We start from the raw sequence: 22,992 nt of genomic DNA, 5'->3' as shown, positions 1-22,992 counted from the left end.
TACTACTAATAGGGCTGAGTGGTGCAAAAAGAGTGTCTGGCTAGGGTCTGGGTTTGGCCGTAGGTTGTACTGTTGACTTCCGGTGTGCTGGGCTGATTAGTAACTGTTGCTGGACTCCCTCCCACCATCTACTCCGTATTCTGGCTGCGTTGTGAGAGCTGCTTTCCTGGAGACCCCACTTGGGTGTAGGGGGAGGGGTTTGGGTTCCTCCTGCAGGTGGGTCTAGGGTTACCTCAGCCCCTGCCTCTTCGTGCATTTCTTTTGTCGGCATTCTCACCCTTTACAACCATGACACATTCCTGACGGTCTCCATGCCTCGGCGTGCAGCCGCACTGGTGTAATTCACGGCAGTGATGACCCACCGGCCTTGTTCACGGTCACATATCAACACTCGATCCCCTGGGGCTAAGCAGTGACTACCTGTCCCACTCCTCCACCTCACCCAATCGTTGGTTCTATTTCTCCGCTCCTGCGTGTTTGCTGGGTCATACCACAGGGCTTCCCACCCTGAATAAGTGGGAATCGTGTCTTGCTGTTGCACTTTAAGCACTTTAAGCAGCGTGGGGTGCCACGGTAGGTCTTGAGGAACCTTTGAAGGCTGACTATGGGGTAGATGCCCTCTTACAGCTATCCACAGGGTTTTGGTTAAGGTGCGCATGAAGTGCTCGTCATCACCGTTGGCTTGCGGCCATTGAGGGCTCATCTTCTGATGTTTCACCCCAAGGTGTTGCAGAAGGTCTTGGAACTCTGAACCTCAGAAGGATGGCCCATTGTCAATTCTGGTCTCCTTAAGGATGTCTAAGATGGAAAAAATCTTCTCTAATGCAGGGCTAACTTTGGAGAACGCCCTTGACTCCGTCAGTTTGGCTACAGGGTATATAGAGTGACTGTCCATCATCACCATCTTGATCTGCTGTTATCTAGGCTGACCTTTGACCACGGTGTGTCACAGTGATCTTCAGTAATGGCTGGTGCGGGAGCTTTGACTCCACTTGTCATCTGACATGCCAAGCAGTGTCCTATTAGGTCGTTAAATTGCTTCTTCGAGCCTTGAATGCCAAAGTTCTATTACTCCTTGGATCAGTGAGGCTAGTATCACCGTGCGGTGGGCCTCATTATATTGCTCCATCTAGTGTGATGCTGAGTTTATTCCTGACTCTCCAGAGATGTGACAGTCTGCATTTTTCTGTGCTGATCCATTGATTGGCATCGCTACGGAATGTCTTCCAGGTGCCCTCTTGTAGAGTAGTGGCGAACTTTTGGAATACTCCATCCCCAGCCTTTTGCTTGGCTGATCTCCTGGAGACTTGTGGCTCTTGGGCATGCCCGTGGCTCACCAGTCTCAGGTATTCCCCCACCTGAGAGCCATCTTGCCATGGGGGCTCCCACTGGGTAAAGGGAGCTGTGAAAGGAAGTCCACTCGATTTCTCGATCCTTGTTGGTGTAGGACAATGAACTGGTACTGTTGTAACTTTATGGCCCAGCTCTCAAACCGGGGAAGTGGGTGTGGTGCTATTCCTCTGAACGAGGATACTAGTAGTTGGTGGTCCTTAATCACTTTGAATGGTCACCTGCACAGGTATAGATGAAAGTGTCCACATCCCCATTTGATCATGAGGGCCTCCCTCTCTATCTGTGCCTAACTGGCTTCAGTGGTGGTGAGAGCTCTGCTGGCAAAGGCGAGGGATGCCAACCGGCCTGGTTCCACTTCCTGGGCCAGCACCGCCCCTAGCCCAATGGGGCTTGCATCCACGAATAATTCAGTTGGCTTACCGGAGTCGAAATAGGCCATGTTAGCCTGGTCTAGCAGTTCCTTCTTGACGTTGTCGAATGTCAAGAATTTGGCGCCCAGATCCAGAAGATATCTTCTCTTGTGAGGGCTCAGAGTGGCTCTGCTAGATCTGTGAGGTTGGGGATGAACCGGCCGCAGTATGTAGCCATCCTGAGGAAACGGCCTATCTTGATGGGGGAGAGGCTGATTAATCGCTTGTGACATGTGGAGCACCACCTGGATACCATCCTTGGTGAAGAAGAATCTGAAGAATTCAATCTTAGTTTTTAGAAAATGAGCACTTTTCATGATGGAGGGTGAGGCCATACTCGCGTAGTCATTTCAGGGTCGTTTGGAGCCAAAGGTGTTTATCTCCTTTTGTCGTCGAATACATGAGGATATCATCAATTATGTTTCTTATCCTTTGAAGTCCAAATAGCTTCACATATAGTGTTTTCGGAATACTGCACCTGCCGAAGAAATGCCAAAATTCATCCGAGATGTGTTGAAAGAGTGGTTATGTTCCAGGCTATCCTTATCTAATTGTAGCTGATGGTAGCCTGTATTCGAGACCAGTTTTGAAAACCACTTGGCTCCATTAAGGGCCACTATTATATCTTCCATGGTGGGAGTGTTGTGCCGCTCCAACTTACTTGCTTTATTGGGCAGGCGTATATTGATACACAATCAGATTTTGCCTGGTTGTATGTCTTTTTCCTGGATCACCATCTAAGATACCCACGACATGGGATCGGACTCCTTTTCGAATAACATCTAGTTTCTCCAGCTCCTGCTCGACTAGGGGTCACAGGTTGAATGGTACTCTGCAGTGCTGTAGAGCTACAAGCCTCACCATCTTTCCAATGTATAATTTTACAGGGGGTCCTTTGAGGCACCCTTCACCCTAGAATGGGTGCAGGAATTGTCGCATGATGTCTGAATATGTCCTCCACCTAGATGGCTTAAACATTCTGGGTGAAGAGTACCAGTGTCTTCCACTGTATGACATTGAAGTAAGGTTTCCGATTCTCACTTAACGATGTGGATTCTTGCAGGTGTTTTTTTGCAGGTGTTGTTTTGTCTCCATTGTGCACTGACGTCCATCGTGCCTACCAGCTGCAGTGGACCTTGGCCCCTGCATGTATAGATCTTGGTGGTGGTGGGCGACAAAAATGGTCTTTGCTTGAGACGGGTGTACTGTTTGTGGCTCATGATGTTCACAGATGCCTGTATGTCAAGGAGGGCCTTGACTGTTGTCCCTGTAATGAGTACCTCACACATTGGTTTTGGTCCCCGGTTTCTCTTCATCTGTTCCAGGAGGGATGTGAGGAAGTCTGCCTTCAAGTACCCCGCTGCCCATTCCTGCCCTGACGTTGAGCTCTACTGTTCGTGTCATGGAGCGCCAGGTGTCTGTTAGCCCTTGAAGGTGTCACTCTTGCTATGGCTAATTGGGTTCTCGGCCCTCGTCTGCAGACCCTTGTGTAGTGGTGGAGTCTTCCACAATTCAAGCATGTTTTCCCTTGGGTGGGGCAGTTGTCCATGATGTGCTTCTCTCTCCCACAGTTACTGTTAGTTGTGTGTGTTCTGGTGGTTTTGTTTGTGGTCCCTACGAGACATGTTCTGATTGTATCGACTGTCTTTGTCTTGATTGTGGGCTGTTTGTAGGCATCGGAGCCGCCTTGACTGGGTGTGAGGCCCAGTCCTTCTAGGCGGAACATGGCATTGAGAGGCCATGGGATCGGGCAGTAGTAGGATGTTATCAAGGCTGATGCCTTGTTGATGCAGACTGAGGCCTCTGAGAGCCACTGACCAGCATCTTAGATGAGATGCGTATGTACATCTTTAGGTTGATCGTTGCCAGTGCAGGTGATGGCAAGGTCGCAAAGGTGGTTGTAGAAGATATGAATGGCTTCCCCTTCACATTAGCACACTGTGCATAATTTGGATTGCTCAAAATCTGGGTTGAGTTGGGGGTCAAAGTGGACATTCAGTGCTCCGACTGCCGCATTGTAATCTTCGTCTACAACTGTTCCTGGGTGGTGTTGAACAATTTGTTTATTTCCTCCCCTACAAAGTGTAGTAACAATCTTTTAACCACCCTGTGAGTCTCTCGGGTCACCTGGGAACAGTTATTAAGATATTCTACCCATGTTTTTCATCTTGGGTCAGCAGTGGTGGGTCGGCAGGTTTGCTGAGTGGTTGCAGTGCATTGACTGGTTTGAGCGAGTGGACTGCAGGTGCGGGGTCTCGTTCATTACTATGTGCTGCATTGACATCGCCCACCATATTGTGGGGTCTGTCTCACCTGGTGGCTAGCATGCAACTCCTTGTTGATCTTATGCCTCAGTAAGGCAGTTGATCGACCGTCTTTCCACTCCAAAGTGTCCTCTGCGCCATGCTTCAACTACAGAGTAGCATTTACGCTGCTTGTATGGACTGTGTCTGGAGTCGGGCTGAGAGCAGGGTTTCGCTGTAGAGAGATGCAATGCTAGTCGTGCATGCTGCGAGCACGGTGATATCACAGGGCGTGGATGCTCGCATGTATGCTGCAAGTGGAGTACTCTGAGGAGATGTGGGGCAGTCCATTTTGCTTGTTGTTGTACCACTCGCTTCGGCCTTGTGGCGAGGATGGCACCTACCAATGTCTACTACGGTTGGGGCAACTGGTGGTGGGGAATGTGCGGTGAGAGCACCTTCGTCTCCAGTGTCGTTGGCTGCGGCAATGAGATTTCGCTGGGTGGCTTATTGCACTCTTTAGTCTTTGAAGATGATGCTGTTTTACTCCCCATGTTCTATATCACTGAGTTTAAATCGCTACACATATATATTTTATCAACCTTGAAGTTCTCTGCAAAAAAACAATGGATTTAGGCCCAGATCTCTGTACTGGGGTGAATATATGACATTGTTCTGCATTCTGTCCATCAACTGTTTATGCCCAGACGTGGATCCCATGCTCTCCATGCCACTGGAATCAAGCTATCCTGGCTGAAGAGGGGTGAAACCCCGAAACCGGTCCTAGGATGCTTGTTTCTAGTCCAGGGAGGACCTGCCTTGGCAGTTCGGGCTGGACTGTTCCCATGAGACACAGAGTCAAGACTGATTTGCATATGGCTGTGTTCCAACTGGAATGGCATGGTGAGCAACAAAACGATGGATTTAGGCCCAGATCTCTGTTCTGGGGTGAATATATGACATTGTTCTGCATTCTGTCCATCAATTGTTGTTTTTGCGTTTCTCTGCATCCCAGCCCATCAAATGCAAATCCGGATCCATGGAGATGTTATGGACCTGCCTTCACAGGGCCTTGCAAATGTTTTCAGAGACCCTATCAGTGGACCGTCCAGATTCTGGGGGCATGCCCTTGCAGTACCTTACAGATGTATAAAGACGCTCCATTACAGGCACATGCAGGTTCTGCAGGCATAACCTTGCAGGACCATGCAGATCCTGAGGGCGTGCCCTTGTAATACCCTGCACATGGTTGAGCACACATCTCGAGGACACGTGGATTCTACTGGCATGCACTCGCAGGGCCATGCAGATGTTGTTGGCATTCCCTCTTAGAACTGACGAAGTTGTTGAGCTGTGTGCGCGGTGTTGGTACCATTCAGATGCTGTGCCTTTTGCACATTATAGTGCCCTTCCTCTCTTTCACCCCCTCAACTCTAGCCCTACTCTACACAAACCGGAGCTGAACTCTATGCTAAACCTTCCAGTAACTAGAAAGAGCTGGAAACTGCCATGTTCTTTGTAAGAATAGTAAAAGGGATACTCATATCAAATTTATAGCAACTGTTATTACCAGATGAGGTCCTCCTGAGGTCATACAAATAATCTCAGTGCCAAAAATGGAAACCAATTTTTTTAAATATTTTTTATAGGTTTTCACTGTTGCTCCGTTCTTCCCTGGCTTGAGGAATTGCTTCCCAAGCATCTGTGCACTGAGACTGTTTTTACCTCACAAGTCTACGTCACAATTTTAGAACTATTTCAAGAAGGCTGAAACAAGGTTTAAACCGAGTGAACTCATTTGGCATAGCTGTAGTTGAGAAACAGGTCCTCTTCTTCTTCATTAGCGAAGGTAGAGTTCAGCGGGTCTCAATGGCGCCGGGAAACCCTTTTTGGGTAGCTGTTGCACCCTATAAATTAAAATAATAAATAAATAATAAATAAAATACGAGCATGGCAAATGAACCCCCTGTTATATCATGTTGTGTATTTGTAAAGCGCACTGTCACCCGCTGTGTGTGTGTGTGTGTGTGTGTGTGTGTGTGTGTGTGTGTGTGTGTGTGTGTGTGTGTGTGTGTGTGTGTGTGTGTGTGTGTGTGTGTGTGTGTGTGTGTGTGTGTGTGTGTGTGTGTGTGTGTGTGTGTGTGTGTGTGTGTGTGTGTGTGTGTGTGTGTGTGTGTGTGTGTGTGTGTGTGTGTGTGTGTGTGTGTGTGTGTGTGTGTGTGTGTGTGTGTGTGTGTGTGTGTGTGTGTGTGTGTGTGTGTGTGTGTGTGTGTGTCGCACTACCCTATAGTAGTTGATTAATTGAAAAGCCGGGTCTTCAGAGGACGCTCCACATGTTAAGAGTGAAGTAACCGCACCCTCCTCATCCTGATCTAGTTCTGTGTATGTGTGGGGTGTGTGAGAGTAGGAGACCTGCAGGTGTATGGGTGGCTGGTGGAAGGAGATGGGACTGTTCAGACAGGTGGAACCTGAGTTGTGTAGTGCCTTGAATGTGTGAATTACTCCCTATTTAAATACTCTGAAAATAATTATTTTGGAAAAAAAAGAAAACTAGCTGCAGATTGCCCCAGAGTTACAGCATCGGTCCCACCATTCATAGCTGCACCCCTGTTGCTCTTCTTCTGGGAGGTTACTTTGAAAACCCTTTCTTTACCGTGGCAAGGATATGTTTATTTGCTGCAAAGTTATAGTCCAAGGATGTGGAAACTAGTCTTTGCCTACTGGAACTGTGCTAGATTGTCAGATTAGCCACTGACTTTGTAAGCTAGATCTGTTTTCATTCATTATGCAGGGAGATATCATGAACATCTGTCCAAACTCCATTTGTCTCAGCACACAGACACGTTAAAGAGTTATTTCCTCTCAATGTTATTAGCAGACTGGAATTTTGTAGAATGAGCAGTTTTAACTACCTATCCTGAACTTAAACCTCCGAATGTGGCACCAATATCACCCAGCATAAAACCACAACAGTTTTGTGAAAAGATATATGGTTTTATTATAAAGTTTTCACTTCTGAGTTTAAAAAGCAAAGCGCAACACCTTCCTTTAAATAGATATTTCTGATTTCCACTTCTTTGAGCTTTCTCAGCTGTAAAACTTGCGGCTTGTTACCCTGTGAGAAACACTTGCAGAGGGAAGGATGCAGTTAAAAATTACTTGTATGACCCATAGAGCGCTACACTTCAATACCCCTCTCTACCTGACAAATAAGCTGAAACGATCGGGTGGCTCCCGGCCCTCAAGGAGCACAAGCTCACTTCTCCTTAAGCCGAAGAAATTAAAAAAACTGAAAACCTACAAATGCACTTTCTCTGGCATTGCCCCGAGAATCTGGAACTCCCTATCTGTAGAAACAAGACTGATCCCCTCAACATTTGCCTTCAAAAGAGAAGTGAAAGCTCCACTGATGAACACTGCGCTGAACTAGGAGCTTCTGTCCTTGTGTTGCCTTGCTTGTTTTAGCTGATTTAGCTACTAACTGGCTTCTGTTATGGCCCAGTGTCGCCTGCCATTATGTCATTGTTGTTCCTGATATATGTTGCCTTAATTGCTGCCAGGCTCCTGTCACGGCCCAGTGTCGCCCGCCATTATGTCATTGTTGTTCCTGATGTATATTGCCTTAATTTTCTCCCGCAGCTATCTAGCTATGTCTTCCTCAACCCGCATGTGAAGCGCTCTGATACCCACTTGGATCATGTTCGCGCTATACAAAACTTTAAATAAATAGATAATTTTACCTTCTGCATCCGCATGAAAATTGCCCCTGGCAATAAAAGATAGTTTTGTCTGAGTTTTTTCTTTGGGGAAGTTTTGTTCTTCAGTGTAGCACTGGCAAAGCTCCAGATTTCTTGGCAGACTGAACAATAGTTAGTCCTTTTTTAGGTCGAAGCCTAGTAGACAGTGTAGATGTCTGGTTGCCATGACCTATCGGTGATATGTTGGAAGCTGACCTATGATACATTACACCAGTTTCTTACCATTCGTTGGCTTTATTGTCAATATCGTTTGCTTGTTTCTTATTTAATGGCTTTCCTTGTGTCACGGCTGCCGAACGATCGGGAGCCGGAACAAAGCAAAAAACTACAAAAATGGCCGCCGCCTGGGGAACGCGCATGCGCTATGACCAGAAAGGTTAAAGCGCACCCATCCCCGAGCGGCAGCGCTTCGTGTCTCTTGGCGTATGACTTGCCTTCCGGTCACCTCGTTCTCCTACAGGTCGGCGCGCATCGAGGTCCTTTTCGTGGTCTCCCAGCCTTCGCCGTTCGGTCACCTTTTCCTGGACCTCCTTTCTTGTATTCGGCGTTCCGTCTTCCCCATTCGGACCGCTGACAGTGCTCCAGTCTTCGGTGCGCCGCCCTTACCTTCATATCTTCATCTTCACCTCCGGTCGAGTCGTCCTGCAAACAAGAAAAGAAAGGACAGAAAAGCTTTATTAAGCCTACTTAACGGTAACAGCGCTTTGCGCTGTCATTTACTAATTAATGATTGAACTTTTGAATACTTATCTGATTTGGTTTTCCTGTTGCTGTGGGCATCCGTCCCATCATTTACTGAACTGATTTAGGAACCTGCAAGCAGACAAAGAAATACATTAGTTAGACTCCTGATCTTAAGGCAGTGTTTACTTTCTTCTACACTCTGTTTATGGAGTTTATTTACGTTAAAGAGTTTGGTGAATAGGTGGGTTCCAGTCAAGAGTATTCTTATTTGCTTATTCATATAGTGTTTGCTCTGACTAAGAAAACCATAATATCTTTTCTATTAGGACCAGGCACTTCTTCAACCACATGACTACATGATTAATTGACGGTTCACTAAGGAGGGAAACCATTAGGTAATTGATACACCTATTAGGGAGCTTAGACATTCTGACACCTTTTACATACTTACCAGTTTTTGTTTTCTTTCTTATGCAGATGTTATGCTTTGTCCTTGCTAGGTCCTGTCGTAACCTGGAGTTCAACGTGTGACCCCCTCCTTCCTTGTTTTGTTTCCCTTCTTCCCCGAATTACTATTGTCACTTTGACCTTGTTGGATGCAATTGGTGATTTGGCGAATTAGTGGCTTTTTCTTCATGTCCATGATGTTCCTGCGGAAAATGCCATAGGATAAGGTCAGACTTAACACCTTGTCCCAGTTTTGCATCTTATATTTGTCACTTCCCTGGAGCATAAACCCTATACCATCCTTTTGATTGGTTGACTTGTATTCTTCCACTGTTCACTTTTAGGGAACTACTTTTTTCTTTTTGGTTAAACACTCTATGAAAAATTGGGTTTTTGGTTGACTTTCGTATGAGCCCTGGTGAAGCCGCAACCACAATCTTTGTCAGGGTGAGGCACAAGCAAACCCCAAATTAACTTGTGCTCAACCCTCTGGTAGCTTAGCACAGAGCAGTCAGGCCTAACTTGGAGGGAATGTGTAAAGTAGTTGTGCCTATCGTAAACAAGAGGAACCAGGAGCTATGTTTAAGCAGGTCCTGCACACAAACTCCAAGGGGATAATGTGTCACAAAGGAGTGTGCAATTCCCAGGGGAAAGGGAGTTCTTTCTTTGTGATGCCCTCCCACACCCCGGGGGATGTCATGCTTCATCATTGGGCCTGCTCCTCGTCGGGCCGACGCTGCAATGCCCGACGGGCACCCGTGAACAGGGCTCTTTGGCGGAGATCATTTCTACTGCGTCTGGCTATCAGTAAAGTATTAACTGAACCAGACTTGCGGTAGTGCACACAAATTGCACTGTTCTTTAAAATTTCACATATGTTTCTGATGAAGTGTCATGAGACCCGTTAGGGGCTTAACAGGCACGAAACATGTCAACCCACTACACCACTTTAGCCCTATAGGAACATTACACCCATATAGGAGCTTACGAATTTTTAATTAGGCTAGAGCTACCATAAGAATAAACATCACAGTTGGACTGCCCTAGACTTATTTTATCCCACCTACTCAGTGCACTACCCAGCACGCAACCCGCACTCACCCTACGGCTTCTTCAAAAGATCTCCGCCAAAGAGCCCCATTCACAGGTGCCCGTCAAGCATTGCAGCGCCGGCCCGACGAGAAGCAGGCCCAATGGTGAAGCATGACATCCTCCGGGGTGTGTGAGAGCATCACGAAGAAAGACCTCCCTTTCCCCTCCGTTTCCCCTAGAAACGGCACACTCCATTGTGACACATAAAGTATTTGTGCAACATTTCATACAGTAAAAAACTCCACACAAAATGATCCCACACCAGATAAAAAAGATGGAGCAAAATGTAATTAAAACAAGGCCAAAACAACAAAAATCCAATTAGTAGAAACGGAGTTCTGTATTTTTAAAAAACAAGGTGTAAAATAGCGACTAAAAGCAAAAAGTGCCAAACGTGGCTGTCTGGTCACGCTGGACCGGGTCAGATTTACCAGTTCAAGCCAACTGCGATGGAGCGCAGGTCAGATACTGTCCCAGGTTAGTCAGACTGAAGGTTGACCGTCTCAAGTTTTGGGCAAAGAGTTCTGTTTGCCTCGGAGAGAACCGCAAGGAGAGCGTCTTGGGGGGGCTATCGGTCGTGGTCAAAGAACAGGCCGGGCATCATTGACTGGCAGGCTGGTGACTCGCTTTGACGGCCTCCCACCAGCAGGTGATGCTGCTGTGCGATGACATGGCCTGGCGGTGCCTTGAGCATGTTTTTGGCGTGAGTGGCGCCGTCTTGGTGTGAATGAGCCCTGTCCATGGTCTCAAAAAGCCCAAAGGCATGATTAAAGAGCCCGTGAGCCACACCAAGGGTCTGTGACCTGAGAGGCACCACTTAGTGGCATGAACTCGCTGCAGTTGGGCCAAGGAGCTGGTTGGGTAGCCTTTAATGTCCATAAGGCTCAGATCAGGTGCCCGCAGACTATCCCTTAGAGTCACTGTGGGGTCCTGGACTGGAGATTAAATTGCAGGCCCAGTTTTTTCCCCCCGAGCAAGTGGGCAACAGGGCAGTACAGCAGGGCAGCAGTTCCTTCTTTGCTTTGTTCACCCTAAGTTAGCAGGGTATTCCCAGACGTGGGTCCTTGCTCACTTTTCCACTGGTTTCAAGCTAGCCTGGCTGATGAGGGCTGTTAGCCCGAAACTGGTCCCAGGATGCTTGTTTTCGGTCCAGGGAAGACATGGCTTGGCAGTTCGGCTGGACTGTTCCCATGAGGCACAGGGTCAAGACTGATTTGCATATAACTGTGTATGAACTAGGGTGGCAAAGTGAGCTAAAGAATGATGATGGATTCAACCCAGATCTGTGACGGGGGTTGAGTGTCTGAAAAGTTTCAGCGCTCCGTCCATCATCTCCTTTTGTTTGCTATGCATAGCAGTTGCTTCACGGCAGCAGTCTAGTAGAGTGGCAGTCCTTGTAGCAGCACCGCAGTCCTACTTCTGAGTATCCACAGGTCCAGAAGCGTACTGAAGAATTGGTGTCTGAGGTCCTACTTTTATACCCTGGTGCGCTGGTTCTGGAAGATGGGCAAAAAGCTTTTAGGCAGTAGCTTTGATGTGCATTAAATTCCCGGCCTCCTCTGCCCTGGCTCTAAGCTGGCTTAAGTGACAATGCAACGTTGTCAGGCCCTTTGTGTGACGGTAGCGCACATGCGTGGCTTTCAAAGTTCTAAAATACCCATGTGCATTTGACTAATTAATTGTGCTATTAAACCCTGTGCAAAAGTTGCACCACGAATCGGTGAAGAATGGCACCAATTTAAGCTCCCAATCATGATTTTGTGAACTGAAAAACGCAGCGAAGGTGTATTTGCGATGTTTAAGTTAGATGGCCTTTTAAAAAAGGGGATTATTGTTGCCATTTGACCAGTTTTGCATTGTTCGTGCCAAGATTTTCTTTTCCATGTTGGGCTCGAAAAACCCACCCGCCCAATTACATTGTGCAGAGTTTTAATTTTTTTTATTGTTTGGGGAGAACTAGTGGTTTTCTTTGGGCTGTGAGCCCTCTGTGCTGGGTTCAGGAGTGTGCAACTGCCCACCAGCTTTAATGAATGAAAAGCAGACCTGCCTGCTCGCTGAGCAACTACAAGCCGTGGAGTTCGTCTGAGTTACTCGGGTGCTCTGCCCTTTTTACTAAACTGATGGAGCCTGCATGTCTTCATAGTCACAAGCTGTTACTCAGCCTGCCACTCTCCAGGCACAATGTGATTTTGGGAGGGTCGGAAGTAGCCGTGCCCCTCTGCGCTTTTTGGATGGGTGGTAGGATCCGGGGCCAGAGCGAAAGGGTATTGGCTAGTTAGGCGGGGTGAGGTTTTTATATATCAATTGATATAGTACGGACAGAAACCCTTCAGAACACATCACAGGCACACCAGTTGGCAGGAACAGATCAACTACCCCACCCACACCCCACAGTTAGTAGTAGGATTTAGGTTGAGCCTAGGCAGCGCATGCACTGTTTCTCGACATGCTGTATTCAGTCAGGGGGCTTAAAGCCCTCCTCCAGCTTCTGATTGGCTTTTGGACGGTTTTTACAAAAAAATTGCTCCTAATTTTTTAATGGTTCCTGCTTGTCCTACCTTTTTTCACAATTGTTAACTCCCATGGATCGCCCCCAGGACTTGTCCTCTTCCACTTGTTGTATTTTACTTTCTTTGCAGAAACTATTTTTTTTTTCCAATTTATACGAGTGTTTCCCGGGATCAGCGTTTATCTTTCACACGCTTGCTCTCCTTTCCCTGCACACTTGTGCTTCCCTGATACTACGGCTCGAATTCTCTCCTCGGGCTGTGGCCGCCTCCTCCTCCCCTCTGCTTGCTCTTTTTGAGCCGGCCATGGAATAAAGCTGATGTCCTGTTATGTTTTCGATCACAGATTAATTGTATTTTGGATTACCTATGACTAGGTCTGTCCGTTCACTTTACTTTGCTTTTCTGCACTATTTTAAGATTTTTTTATTTTGGAGCTGTCCATGGCACAAAGCTGATGTTATATTGCATTTTCCTTTGTTACCTGCTAGGATAGAGGGGTCATGGAGAATAGTGTCAGTTATAATTTGTCTGCATTGTTTCTTTGTGATGTTGTTTTGGTTTAATTAGATGAGTTTCTTCTTGCGCCGCTCATGGAAGGAAGCAGACATTCTAGTGAATTTTCGTTTGTTACCTGCAAGGATAGAGCGGTTGGTGCGAATAGCATCAGTTCTAATTTGTCCGTATTGTTATTTTGTGATGATCTTATGGGTTGATTTTATTTATTTTTTTTAACAGTTCGTTATTTTATTGGGCTATTAAGGTCGTCGTCTTTTTTTGTTCTTTGATACCTATTGTTATAGCAATTGTTTTTTTAAAAAAAAAGCAAATTGATATAAACGCATGCAAACAGTTGTGGGACTACATTCCTTGCTGTACTTGTCGCTTCAATAAGCGGTTTGTGTTTTTCCTCTGTCTTTTCACTTTACTTTGGACTGTTGGTATTTTCTTTTTATCGTTAACCTCCTTTGACATAAACACAGTGAAAGACTGCTCTCCTCTTTCACACTACTGTTGGTGTTTCAGTCTTCCTACGTACTTATTGAAACCGAGCTGTTAATCTTTTTGTTTTTCTCTTGCTCTTTATTTAGAACCTGAGGTCTAATGTAACAGGCTGTTTCTCCTAGTCTGCTTGTTTTTTTTTGGGGGGGTGGAGGTTAAGTCAGAGAATTTTTGTTTTTCGCTCGTGTTTGTGTGTTTTTATAGCAGAGGATGAGTTTTTAATTTATTTTTATTTTTTTTCCTCTGAAACTGATTTTATTGGTGTATCTTTAAGAAGTTTCCAAGCTCGGTGTGAAGGTTCCCATACATATATTTAGGGCGAATTACTCAATGTCTGGTGCCAACAACATCCGCATATAATCCGGGTAGATTAATGGTAGTGGGCTTTAGAGCTATGCTAATTCTCGCTTTATTGGAGCCGAGCGGTATCCTTTCTCAACACAACTACAAACTACTTAACCCTGTCCCACCACAGACTGATTGTTGCTAAATTGGTGCTCAGTGGAAAAAAAGTTGTGGCAGATGGCTTCAAAGGATTAATGTGTACTTAAATTCCTTTCGGCTATTTTCACCCAAGACTACTGTAATGAGCTTACACTTTTTTCATTTTTTAAGTGAGAAAGGTGAGATAAGGAGTCTGAAATGGTGGTAAAAGTTCGAATAATTTGTAGTTGTGTTTTTAAAGGTGCTAGCTTCTAGCTAAAAAGATCTTTATCCGTGCTTCAAGGTGCATATGTGTGTTTTGTTGGCATGTAAACTTCCAGTGAATTGTTGTAAATCACCTGATGTGAAGCATCCCCCTGAGACTGGAACTTGGTTCCTAAGCAGCCTTCTGTGATATAATCGAAATATTGAATCCTGCAGCGAGTGAGGTGTTGGTATGAATTGTGTTCGTCCTCATTCGGCTGCGTCGCAATTTTGTCATTTTTGGGGAGGATAATTGTTAAGAGTTGCTTTCTATTTTGAATTTAAGGTTGTCTCTCTTGTTCGGTCTTGATATATACTGCTACTGTAATAGAAAAAGAAATTGGTAGCGATACAAACGTTCACAAACGGTAGGGTCAATCCATTTTTAAAACGACTCGTTTCCTGTACTTTTGGGCAAACTGAAAGGCAGGTTCTGTTTTTATTTATGTTTTACTTCTCACAATTTTTGTGGCTCGTTTTTATCGCTGTATTTATTGCTTTAACAAGAGGTTTGTGTCATTTATCTATTTGTTCCCTTTATTTCTATGCACTATTTTACGATGTTTGACGCCTTAAGCTGCCCGTGGAAGAAGAAACAGTGTGATATTAAAGAAACAGTCACGTGCGAGTGCAGCAATGGGTTCAAAATTATTCCGTTCTAGTGTTTGAAAATCTGTATTCTGTTTTTTTGCAATCCGCCCAATCGAAATATGTTCTCCTGGCTCCCAGCGCGTGGGCGGAGCCAAACCCCTCTCTGTTGATGATCACAGAGTTGCCTGGCAACAGCTGCGCTGTCAGGACAGACCAAAAGAAACCACCTAAAATTTCATGCAATGAATGGGCAAATCCTCTTTCTTCTAAAAGTCAATAATGTTACAAATACCTTTGAATATATCATTGAATGCAAAAGCAAAATAAATTAGACATTTTTTTATTTTGTATTTCAATGTATTTCCAAATTCATGTTTCACTGTGGCCACACCCAATCACAGATGGTGCACTGCAGCCCTGTTCAGTCCCCTACGTGGTAAGGATATAATTTAAAGGTTCGGTTTGGCAGCTTGTTTGTTTTTGTCGTTTATGCTTGCACCATGTATGTCTTGCCAGCTAACACGTCACATTCCCATGCAGCATCGATAGAATCCTGCCATATTTCATTGTCTCTAGTTCTCAAACGCCAGGCAGCTACGTCTTTTACTGTGACATCACGCATTTAAAACCGGTAGTAAGCCAGTTACCATGACATTGTGCAATTAGTACATAATTTATATGAACTGGTTTTTTTTCGCTTAAAATTAGGTGTACAAATACCCAAACAGTTTTTTAAAAACAAAATGAAAGGTGCCAACTGGGTTGGCTAAGTTAGCGGGATGGGCACCCATGACAAAACGAGGCGTTCTGGAGCTCCTGAACTTACTGTCAGCAGTACAGACTGACTCTTCCATCCATCTGAAGCTTGTAAATCAAGCGCCATGAATTGAGTAATGGAACCATCTGGTATTACGTTTATCAGTTGCAGGACAGTGGTATGAGGCACTATCCAAAATCAATGTATTAGTACAATTGTTTAAGTTCCTGCTATCCCTGTGTAAAATCCAGTCTCTAATTTCCATATTAGTCATTAAAAGTCAAAAGGCAGCTATGTCAGAACTATACTCACATCCCTGGTGTTAGGACGTTAAACCAATACGTTAATTTTGCCAATGCTTGTTGTATTATACAGTTCCTCTTCCATCAAAAAAATGTTCTTTTTTTCTTTTTGACAATGCTTCTTTTCTTAAGCAGTGCACGAGTACATTTTTTTCCCATCTGTCTCCATGTTGTGCTTCTCTCCTACCACTTCGTGTTTCTCTCTATCGTTACATATGCTTCATTCATACTCAAATACCTCAAAAAGTGGTTTTATCTAAAAACTTAAAATGTGTCCAGTCAAATGTGTGGTAATGAAGATGTGTCACATGCTTAGGTTGAGCTGGTTTGCAAAAGACCTGGAGTAGGCTTATCAAAAGCTTCAGGGGCCTACTGCCCGACTATTGCTTAAAATTTGTTGGCTTTATTGTTATTCTCATTAGCGTGCATCTTATTTGTTGGCTTTCCTTGTCTCAGCTTGTCTATCTTGTGTTTGCCCCTCTCCTGGAGCACAGCCTACTTACCGTCTCTTTGACTGACTCGGTTATATTCTTCTACTGCTTACTTTTAGGCAACTTCTTTCTTTTTCTTTTTTCTTTCTTTCTTTCTTTCGCGTTCTATAAAAGTGTGCGTTTTCCAACTCTTTCCTTCGTGTACTTCCCTTTGCTATATACCTGTCCCAGTCCTCTGTTTCATGCTCTCTTATGTGCTTCTTCCCCTACCAAACTCCTTCCCTCAGTGTTGCTTTCGGTCCATTGTGCTGCTCCCTGCCACATGTTGCTCTCTCACTTGTTACTTCCCATGCTCACTCCCTGCTACTTCTCCCGTTTCTCTGTTACCTCCATTCCTACCGACTTTTTTATTGTATTTTTTTTATGTATTCGATAATTTTTTTGGGGTGGTAGGTCCAGGCACCATACTGCTTCTAGACCCAACAATTTTGTAGGCGACCATCCCTATTGATGCATGCACAGGTCTTTATGCATGCGCACAGCCACAAGATAATGCAGCTCCTTTTGTGAATGATCAGCTGAAATTTTTGCTAGAATGTCTGTTTTATAAAAAGAAAATGATTCCTAATGCTTTTTTCCCTCACATTTTGTTAGAGCCCATCCACGCCCAGTTTCCTCTCCTGACTGTTTAATTTCAATCGCCTGGATGTCCCTGGGTGATGGCACAGTTGTAATACAAGCTGACAAGAGTGTGTGCTCCACACAGGAAGTGACCACTCCTCCTAACCCCAGGTCACTTCAGCCTGCCAATGGACAAGTGTTTGAAGTTATTTATACATTCTGCTTCCTGAGTTAGGACAGCAGGCCACTGCAGGTGACCTTTTGACATTGACACAAGGTTTCACTGATCTTTGACTTGTAAAAGAATTGCTGAGCTGCTGATGCAGTGAGATTTGAAAATTATAATATACAACACATTTATACATAGAGAACACAAAAAAGGTTGACATTTTACATCATACACGATAACTAGGGATGCATGGAACGGAGACGAGTGTAGTAGAAACATCGTAAAAGTGTGCTTTTAAAAAGTGAGATGAAGAAAACATATAGAATAACATTAAAACATACAAACGAGGTTGTACTAATGAAACTTATGCTTCTTAATGGGAGTTTGTGCAAAAATGGAGTGGCATAGTAATATGGTGCTTATTGCGAATATGCATCATTTAGAAAATCAATGCTAAAATGTGTTCGAAATGAAATAAAGCAGATATTTTACAGACTGATATTAGAGATGCTATAGCCTGTGAAAACATTCAAACAAGATTTGAATTTTGTATCTTGAAAACTGTGCATTTATGAAATTTGTGTAAGTGGGATATTTTAACATTTGACATTTCATATAACAAAGCTCATGAAAGTTTATACATTTTTATTTGAATCGATTTAACTGTATTACACAATTAAGGTAGAGTTAAAGCTTATTTCATTTAAATGTGTGATGCTAACTTAAAGGTCTTCCTTTCTTCTTTCGAGATGCTTTTTCACTGGAATTGACCTTTCTACTGATTTAATACAATGGATCATTCATTACAAGTGTAATGTAACTTATTTGTTTTGTCCGTACGCTTCTTTTCTTGACATATATTTTCATTATTATTCGATTCTCCACATTCATTATTGCTCCTGAATTTATGGACCTATAAGGACCACGAGACAGTCCACGTGAAACATAATTGTGGTATTTGGTGTCCTGTTAATGTTGGAATCCTGTTGAGTCATAAGTATAATGGGAGTTCTAAAGATAATGTGATGTTTTGAACCGGGGATCTCGAGTCCTGATGGCTGGTCTTTGCTCTCTTTAACGAATAAACTTCTACAGGACTTCCTACAGTACCCTATTGTGTTGCCGACTTATCGTAAGGAGTAATCCCTTTTTTCAGTATATGGGAGAATTATGTTTTTTCACAACAATCCACTGACTTCCTATGATGTCTGCAGTTTTCCACTGCGGTAGTGATTACTATCGCTCTATGCTCAAGCATGGCTTACATGCTACAAAAAATGTTTGTATAAAAATTAATTTATAAAATCCTAAAAATTTGCTTAACGTCTACAGTAAGAGCAATGTTTACGATATCTTTTTAAACTATCAAAAGCGCTGCAACTGGCCAGATGAGGTTCTTTGAGCAGTTGTCTCCTACAGCCACATTCCACTAGAAAGAACCTTACATTTGTGGTGTCTTGGGGGTGAGGCAGTGCCATTGGCCATAACTGACCATATTTAGTGTTATGATTAAGTGGATTGTAACCATAACATGCTTTAACTTACATCTTTGTGTTTGTTTATATTATTTGCTGTTAGCGCCTGAGGCCATATTATGGCCATGCAAACCGAACGCGGCACTTTCACGACCTAGTTTGTGAGATTCCATAACAAACCAGAGGCTTGTTTTGCTTGAGTTGTAACCTCAGTTGTGTCATTCTGGTTTTGTTATTGCTTTCCAATGTAAATTCTAAATATTAACAATAATTTAAGGAGTTAGAAAGTTTGGTTGTATCAAAATGCCTAAGTGCTGTCTAGGTCATGTGGAGCTCTTGTTTCCAGGCTTGATGGTATGGTTATGATATTAACTGGCGGTAGTAGTCCGCGTAGGCGACCCATAAAAACCATTTCCTGCCATATTTGGTCTGTATTGAGTTGATAGTAGGAGTTCTGCTTAGCATGTTGTGATAATGGTTTGTGTGGGGTGTGTTGCAGGTGAGTGCTGTTGTGATCCTGGGGATACCTAAATATATAGTGTATGCTGCAGTATTTGTGTGTAATGGATTCTTTCTAATGTGCTCTTTTAGGTGGTGTCTTATTTCTTAGTGCGTGGTGCTGGTTCCAGAACGTTGATACCCAGCTACATGTCAGGTCTGCAGTGTGGCTGGTAGCGTTGGGTTGACTGCTGTTGGTGGCATTAAGGTAGCAACTGAAAGGAATATCTGAGCTGTGTTGGATGTGTGGGAAATGTTCAGTGCAGATGTTTCAGTTAAGTGTGAGACTTGCACATGGAGTAGTGCAGACATCGTAAGCCGTCCGACTCCATTTGAATAGAATACCTGGGAGTCCTTTAGATCAGGAGGCGTCATTGAATAAGAGACCATACATTAGTGGTGCTTCTGCATGAGGAAAGAATTGACGGGATCATGGTTTGGCGTTGACATCACAGCAGTCTCCCTGGATGGCTCGGTGGAGCGCGCATCCATACCTTGAGTTCCCCTTACAGCCCACCTTCGCTAGCATTACTGCTTTTGCTTAAGTGGCCTCTTCGGTCCTTGTTTTGATGAGTGGGTGTTATTTCAGTGCGTGTAACTTTTCAGGGAGGCAGTTGCATCCTAATCTCCCCTTGTAGCGCTCCCGGTGTCGGGTAGACAGTCCACTTTTCCTGCGCTCACACCTAGCTCTGTGTGGTGGGCGTGCACCTGTGAGCGGGCAGTGCGACTGGAGAGCCTCAATCCCCCAAAGCTAGTTGTAGCACCACTTGAAGGAGCTGCGAAGTATTTGTCCTGAGGGGGTCCCGCGACAGGTAACTCGCAGACTTCTGAACCAGAATAGGTTCCCCTGAAGCATAGTAGAATCCAGTGATCATCCGGATGTTTTTATGTTCTGAAGCTAATTATAATGTGTGACAGCGTAGAAGTAATTACAATTTCATTGTTGTTGGAGACAGAGAATTGGCTGAGCGTTGAGTGATTGAGCACTGTTGTGCACACGGAGTTCCTTCTCCTTAGCCCCACGCAACGTCTTGAGTAAGCCTTGGACGGCTCTGCTGCCACCACTCTGAAGGTCAGAGCAAAGGAATGTGCTTGATGTTCAGTTTTGGTCCAAAATGTATACAGTAGGAGATAAAAGGCCCCATCTGGAGGTCAGTAAGACCTGAATGCCCCTTGAGCCACCTGAAGAAGTTCCCATGACCTCAAATGGCACGCTTGCGTAGGATTGAACCTGGTCTCTGCTAAATATTCAGAGTGTGCGGTTGTCATGAGATTAATTGCCCATGTTGTGCCTATGCGGTAGGCAGGCATTGCCCTTTGTTTATTCTCATTTGCTTATCAAACACACAATATGATGGGAATATTCCTAAAATAAGTATAATCACTGGAAATCGCTTCGGGTAGAATTTCAGCGCATTGTTTTTTTTGGCCACCAAGCCGCCTCAGTTTGGACCCTGCTGCAATCTGAACAAACCAACTTGAACTGCCAGACCAGGACCTTCCTAAACCAGAACCGACGCGAGCCCCGTTCTCGCTATGCCATCGGACTTGAGCTACCCCTCACTGATGACACCTACATAGGTGGAAAACAGTCTGGGGTTGCTTGTGGTTCCTTCTGGAGGGGTCCTCACCTGGCAGTTCGTGACTGACGGACTCTTCCTATGCAGTGCAGTGTCGAGAGTGATTTTCTGAAGCTAGTCCTTTTGCCTAAAGTGGGTGAAAAACGATGGACTGGAATGTTCCCACGAGTGACTGCCACTGCTGAGATTAATTCAAGGATTCCACCCATCACCTTGTTGTTGCTGAAGATACTTTCATTGGCCTCGGTTGATATCACTGGGGTTCTATACCGATATCGGTGATGAGTAGAAAGGAGGCGACTGCCATGAAGACCTTTAAAGGTCTCTTAAAGAGGACGCTATCAGATGATTTAAAGAGAAAAAACACACAGAAGTGAAGCCAGGTACCGTTTGGTGTATTTAAATTTGTCACCTATTTTTCTTTCTTTTTTACCTTAAATCTTTGCAACATATAGTTCTAAATCATTGACGAGTTGGGTCCTGTGCTTTTGTGTTTGTATATTGTCAGGCGTCTGGTTTTGACAACGTTTTTTTCCCCCCAGCCGTAATTGTTCTTGCTGTTGTAATGAATCCATAATTATTGTTTATATAAATCAACTTGTATCTGATATACAATAACAAAATTATGCGTCAGATGTATTGATGCTTTGAACCTGAGCCAATTACAGGTGTTTTGATCTTGCACTGTCTGCGTGGGATAGTCTTGAAAGTTGCTTATGGTGGCACAGGTGCAGGCTGGCTTGGGTCGTGCCAAGTATCTGCTGTGCCAGTTCTCATCGGCGCCCTGTCCGCTCCATGGCTAAACTCGTTCCTCCCAAAAGGACTGATGCCAGGATGTATTCTGCTCTAGGTAAAGCGATCTGTGCATCATGCATGTTGGGATCCTGGCAGGATTGGATCTAAAGCACCTAGTCTTGTTTGATCAAATTCTTGTGAACGTCATTGTGTTCTGCCTTGCCTTCTTTGAAGCTTTCCAACTCAACAACCTTGTGTTTCGCATTCATGACGTTGTACATGGATGTTCTATTGCTTTGCAACAAACTTTTGTAATTTGCCATTTCTTCGGTTGGTTCCATGACCCTGTTCCTTCCTTCCACACTGACTGCACGCAATAACTTAAGTCGGGATACTCCTTAAGAGTTCTCGAGTTGGAAAACTTAAGAAGTTTCTATGTAGACCACTTTCTTTTCCAGAATATATTGAAGATACAGCACCTCTCAGTTGCCCCATCCGAGGTCCTGCGGAAACTGAAGGAGCCTCTCCTCTGGGGCAGGAGTACAGCAGTTGTCGGAGGATTAGTCAGGGACTATGCGTGGTGGCGAGTTGTTGAACTGGGAGCCCAATCCCTGATGCTTGTTTTTGACCGTGCAGATGTTTCACCTATGAATGCTTGGTTAGATCAGCATACAAATGGAATATATTACCCAAAACCATTCCTTCCATAAAAAGGCGATTGCTATAATATTCTGCTTGTGCGCTGTCTTTTTACCCGGGGTTTCATGGTGGTTTTTCCTTTTCTAGATTACCTACTTGAACATTGAGGAACACGGCTGCCGTGCTACGGAGGTTTTCTGACGCCTATTCTGATCTGCACCATCCACCAAGGACAGAAGACGCACATGCATCAAGGAACCCTTGTTCGGCTATATTCTACCAAGGTGTTCCGCAAGACGGAGAATCGGAAAGTTCCTCACAAAGCTTCCTCATTCAAGAGATGATCCTCCACTATTCTCGAAGGGGCTGTAATTGTTTTTGCCTTCATGTAAACAAACCACGGGTGCTCCGGCAAACTTTCGACATGTACGGTATCCCAAGCTGACCTTCAAGAGTAAGATGCCTCCTGCATAGACAGTTCCTGAAATGTACAACTGTGGTCTCTGTTAGACCCGAAGGTGCATCACAAAGACATTGGAAGTTTGGTGTCCAAAAAAGAAGAAACCGGATTTCTACTACTGCACGCTTCCTGCCCTGGACTGGTCTGTTGCAGGAGAGCACAACTACTTGTAGGACCCACAACTGTGACTTGAGGCCCCTGGACAATTACATTTTGCTAGGCCGGTCCCAAGAGAGGGGACCCACACCTGCACATATGATTGGAAGTCCCACTCCACTCCCCTACTTCACCATCCAGTTAAATAAGATGGGTTCTTTCCGGAAGTCATCACGCCCTCGCTTCATGAGCTCTCCGGTCCTGAGTGATCTACCCCGCTTCAATGCCACCCGACAAGCGCTGCAACTCAGCTCCAACTCTGCCTGGAACAGGTAAGCGAGGTTGTGCAGTGGGCAGTGCTAAAGTTAGCTAAATGTTAGAAAACCTGTTCTCATGTGAAGGGCATTGAAGGTACTGTGTTGGCATGCCTCTGAGGTCAGTAGTAGAACACTCAG

At 44.7% G+C, this 22,992-nt stretch overlaps 1 protein-coding gene across 5 annotated transcripts in view; it reads left to right on the top strand.

Annotated features, from left to right (window-relative positions):
• PRR5L (proline rich 5 like) overlaps positions 1-22,992 on the top strand; it is a 284,562-nt gene that overhangs the window by 69,278 nt on the left and 192,292 nt on the right. For all 5 annotated transcript variants that reach the window (XM_085643475.1, XM_085643476.1, XM_085643478.1 and 2 more), the window contains exon 2: positions 22,129-22,869. In XM_085643475.1, the coding sequence (XP_085499601.1) occupies positions 22,697-22,869 (173 nt within the window). In that variant the 5' untranslated portion in view covers positions 22,129-22,696. The remainder of the gene's footprint in view (positions 1-22,128; positions 22,870-22,992) is intronic.

The sequence above is a fragment of the Triturus cristatus genome, chromosome 3_1 (genome assembly GCF_964204655.1).
Source record: "Triturus cristatus chromosome 3_1, aTriCri1.1, whole genome shotgun sequence".
In the NCBI taxonomy this organism is placed as follows: domain Eukaryota; kingdom Metazoa; phylum Chordata; class Amphibia; order Caudata; family Salamandridae; genus Triturus; species Triturus cristatus.
Note: the sequence above shows the minus strand (reverse complement) of the source record. Positions and strands in the feature narration are given on the sequence as shown.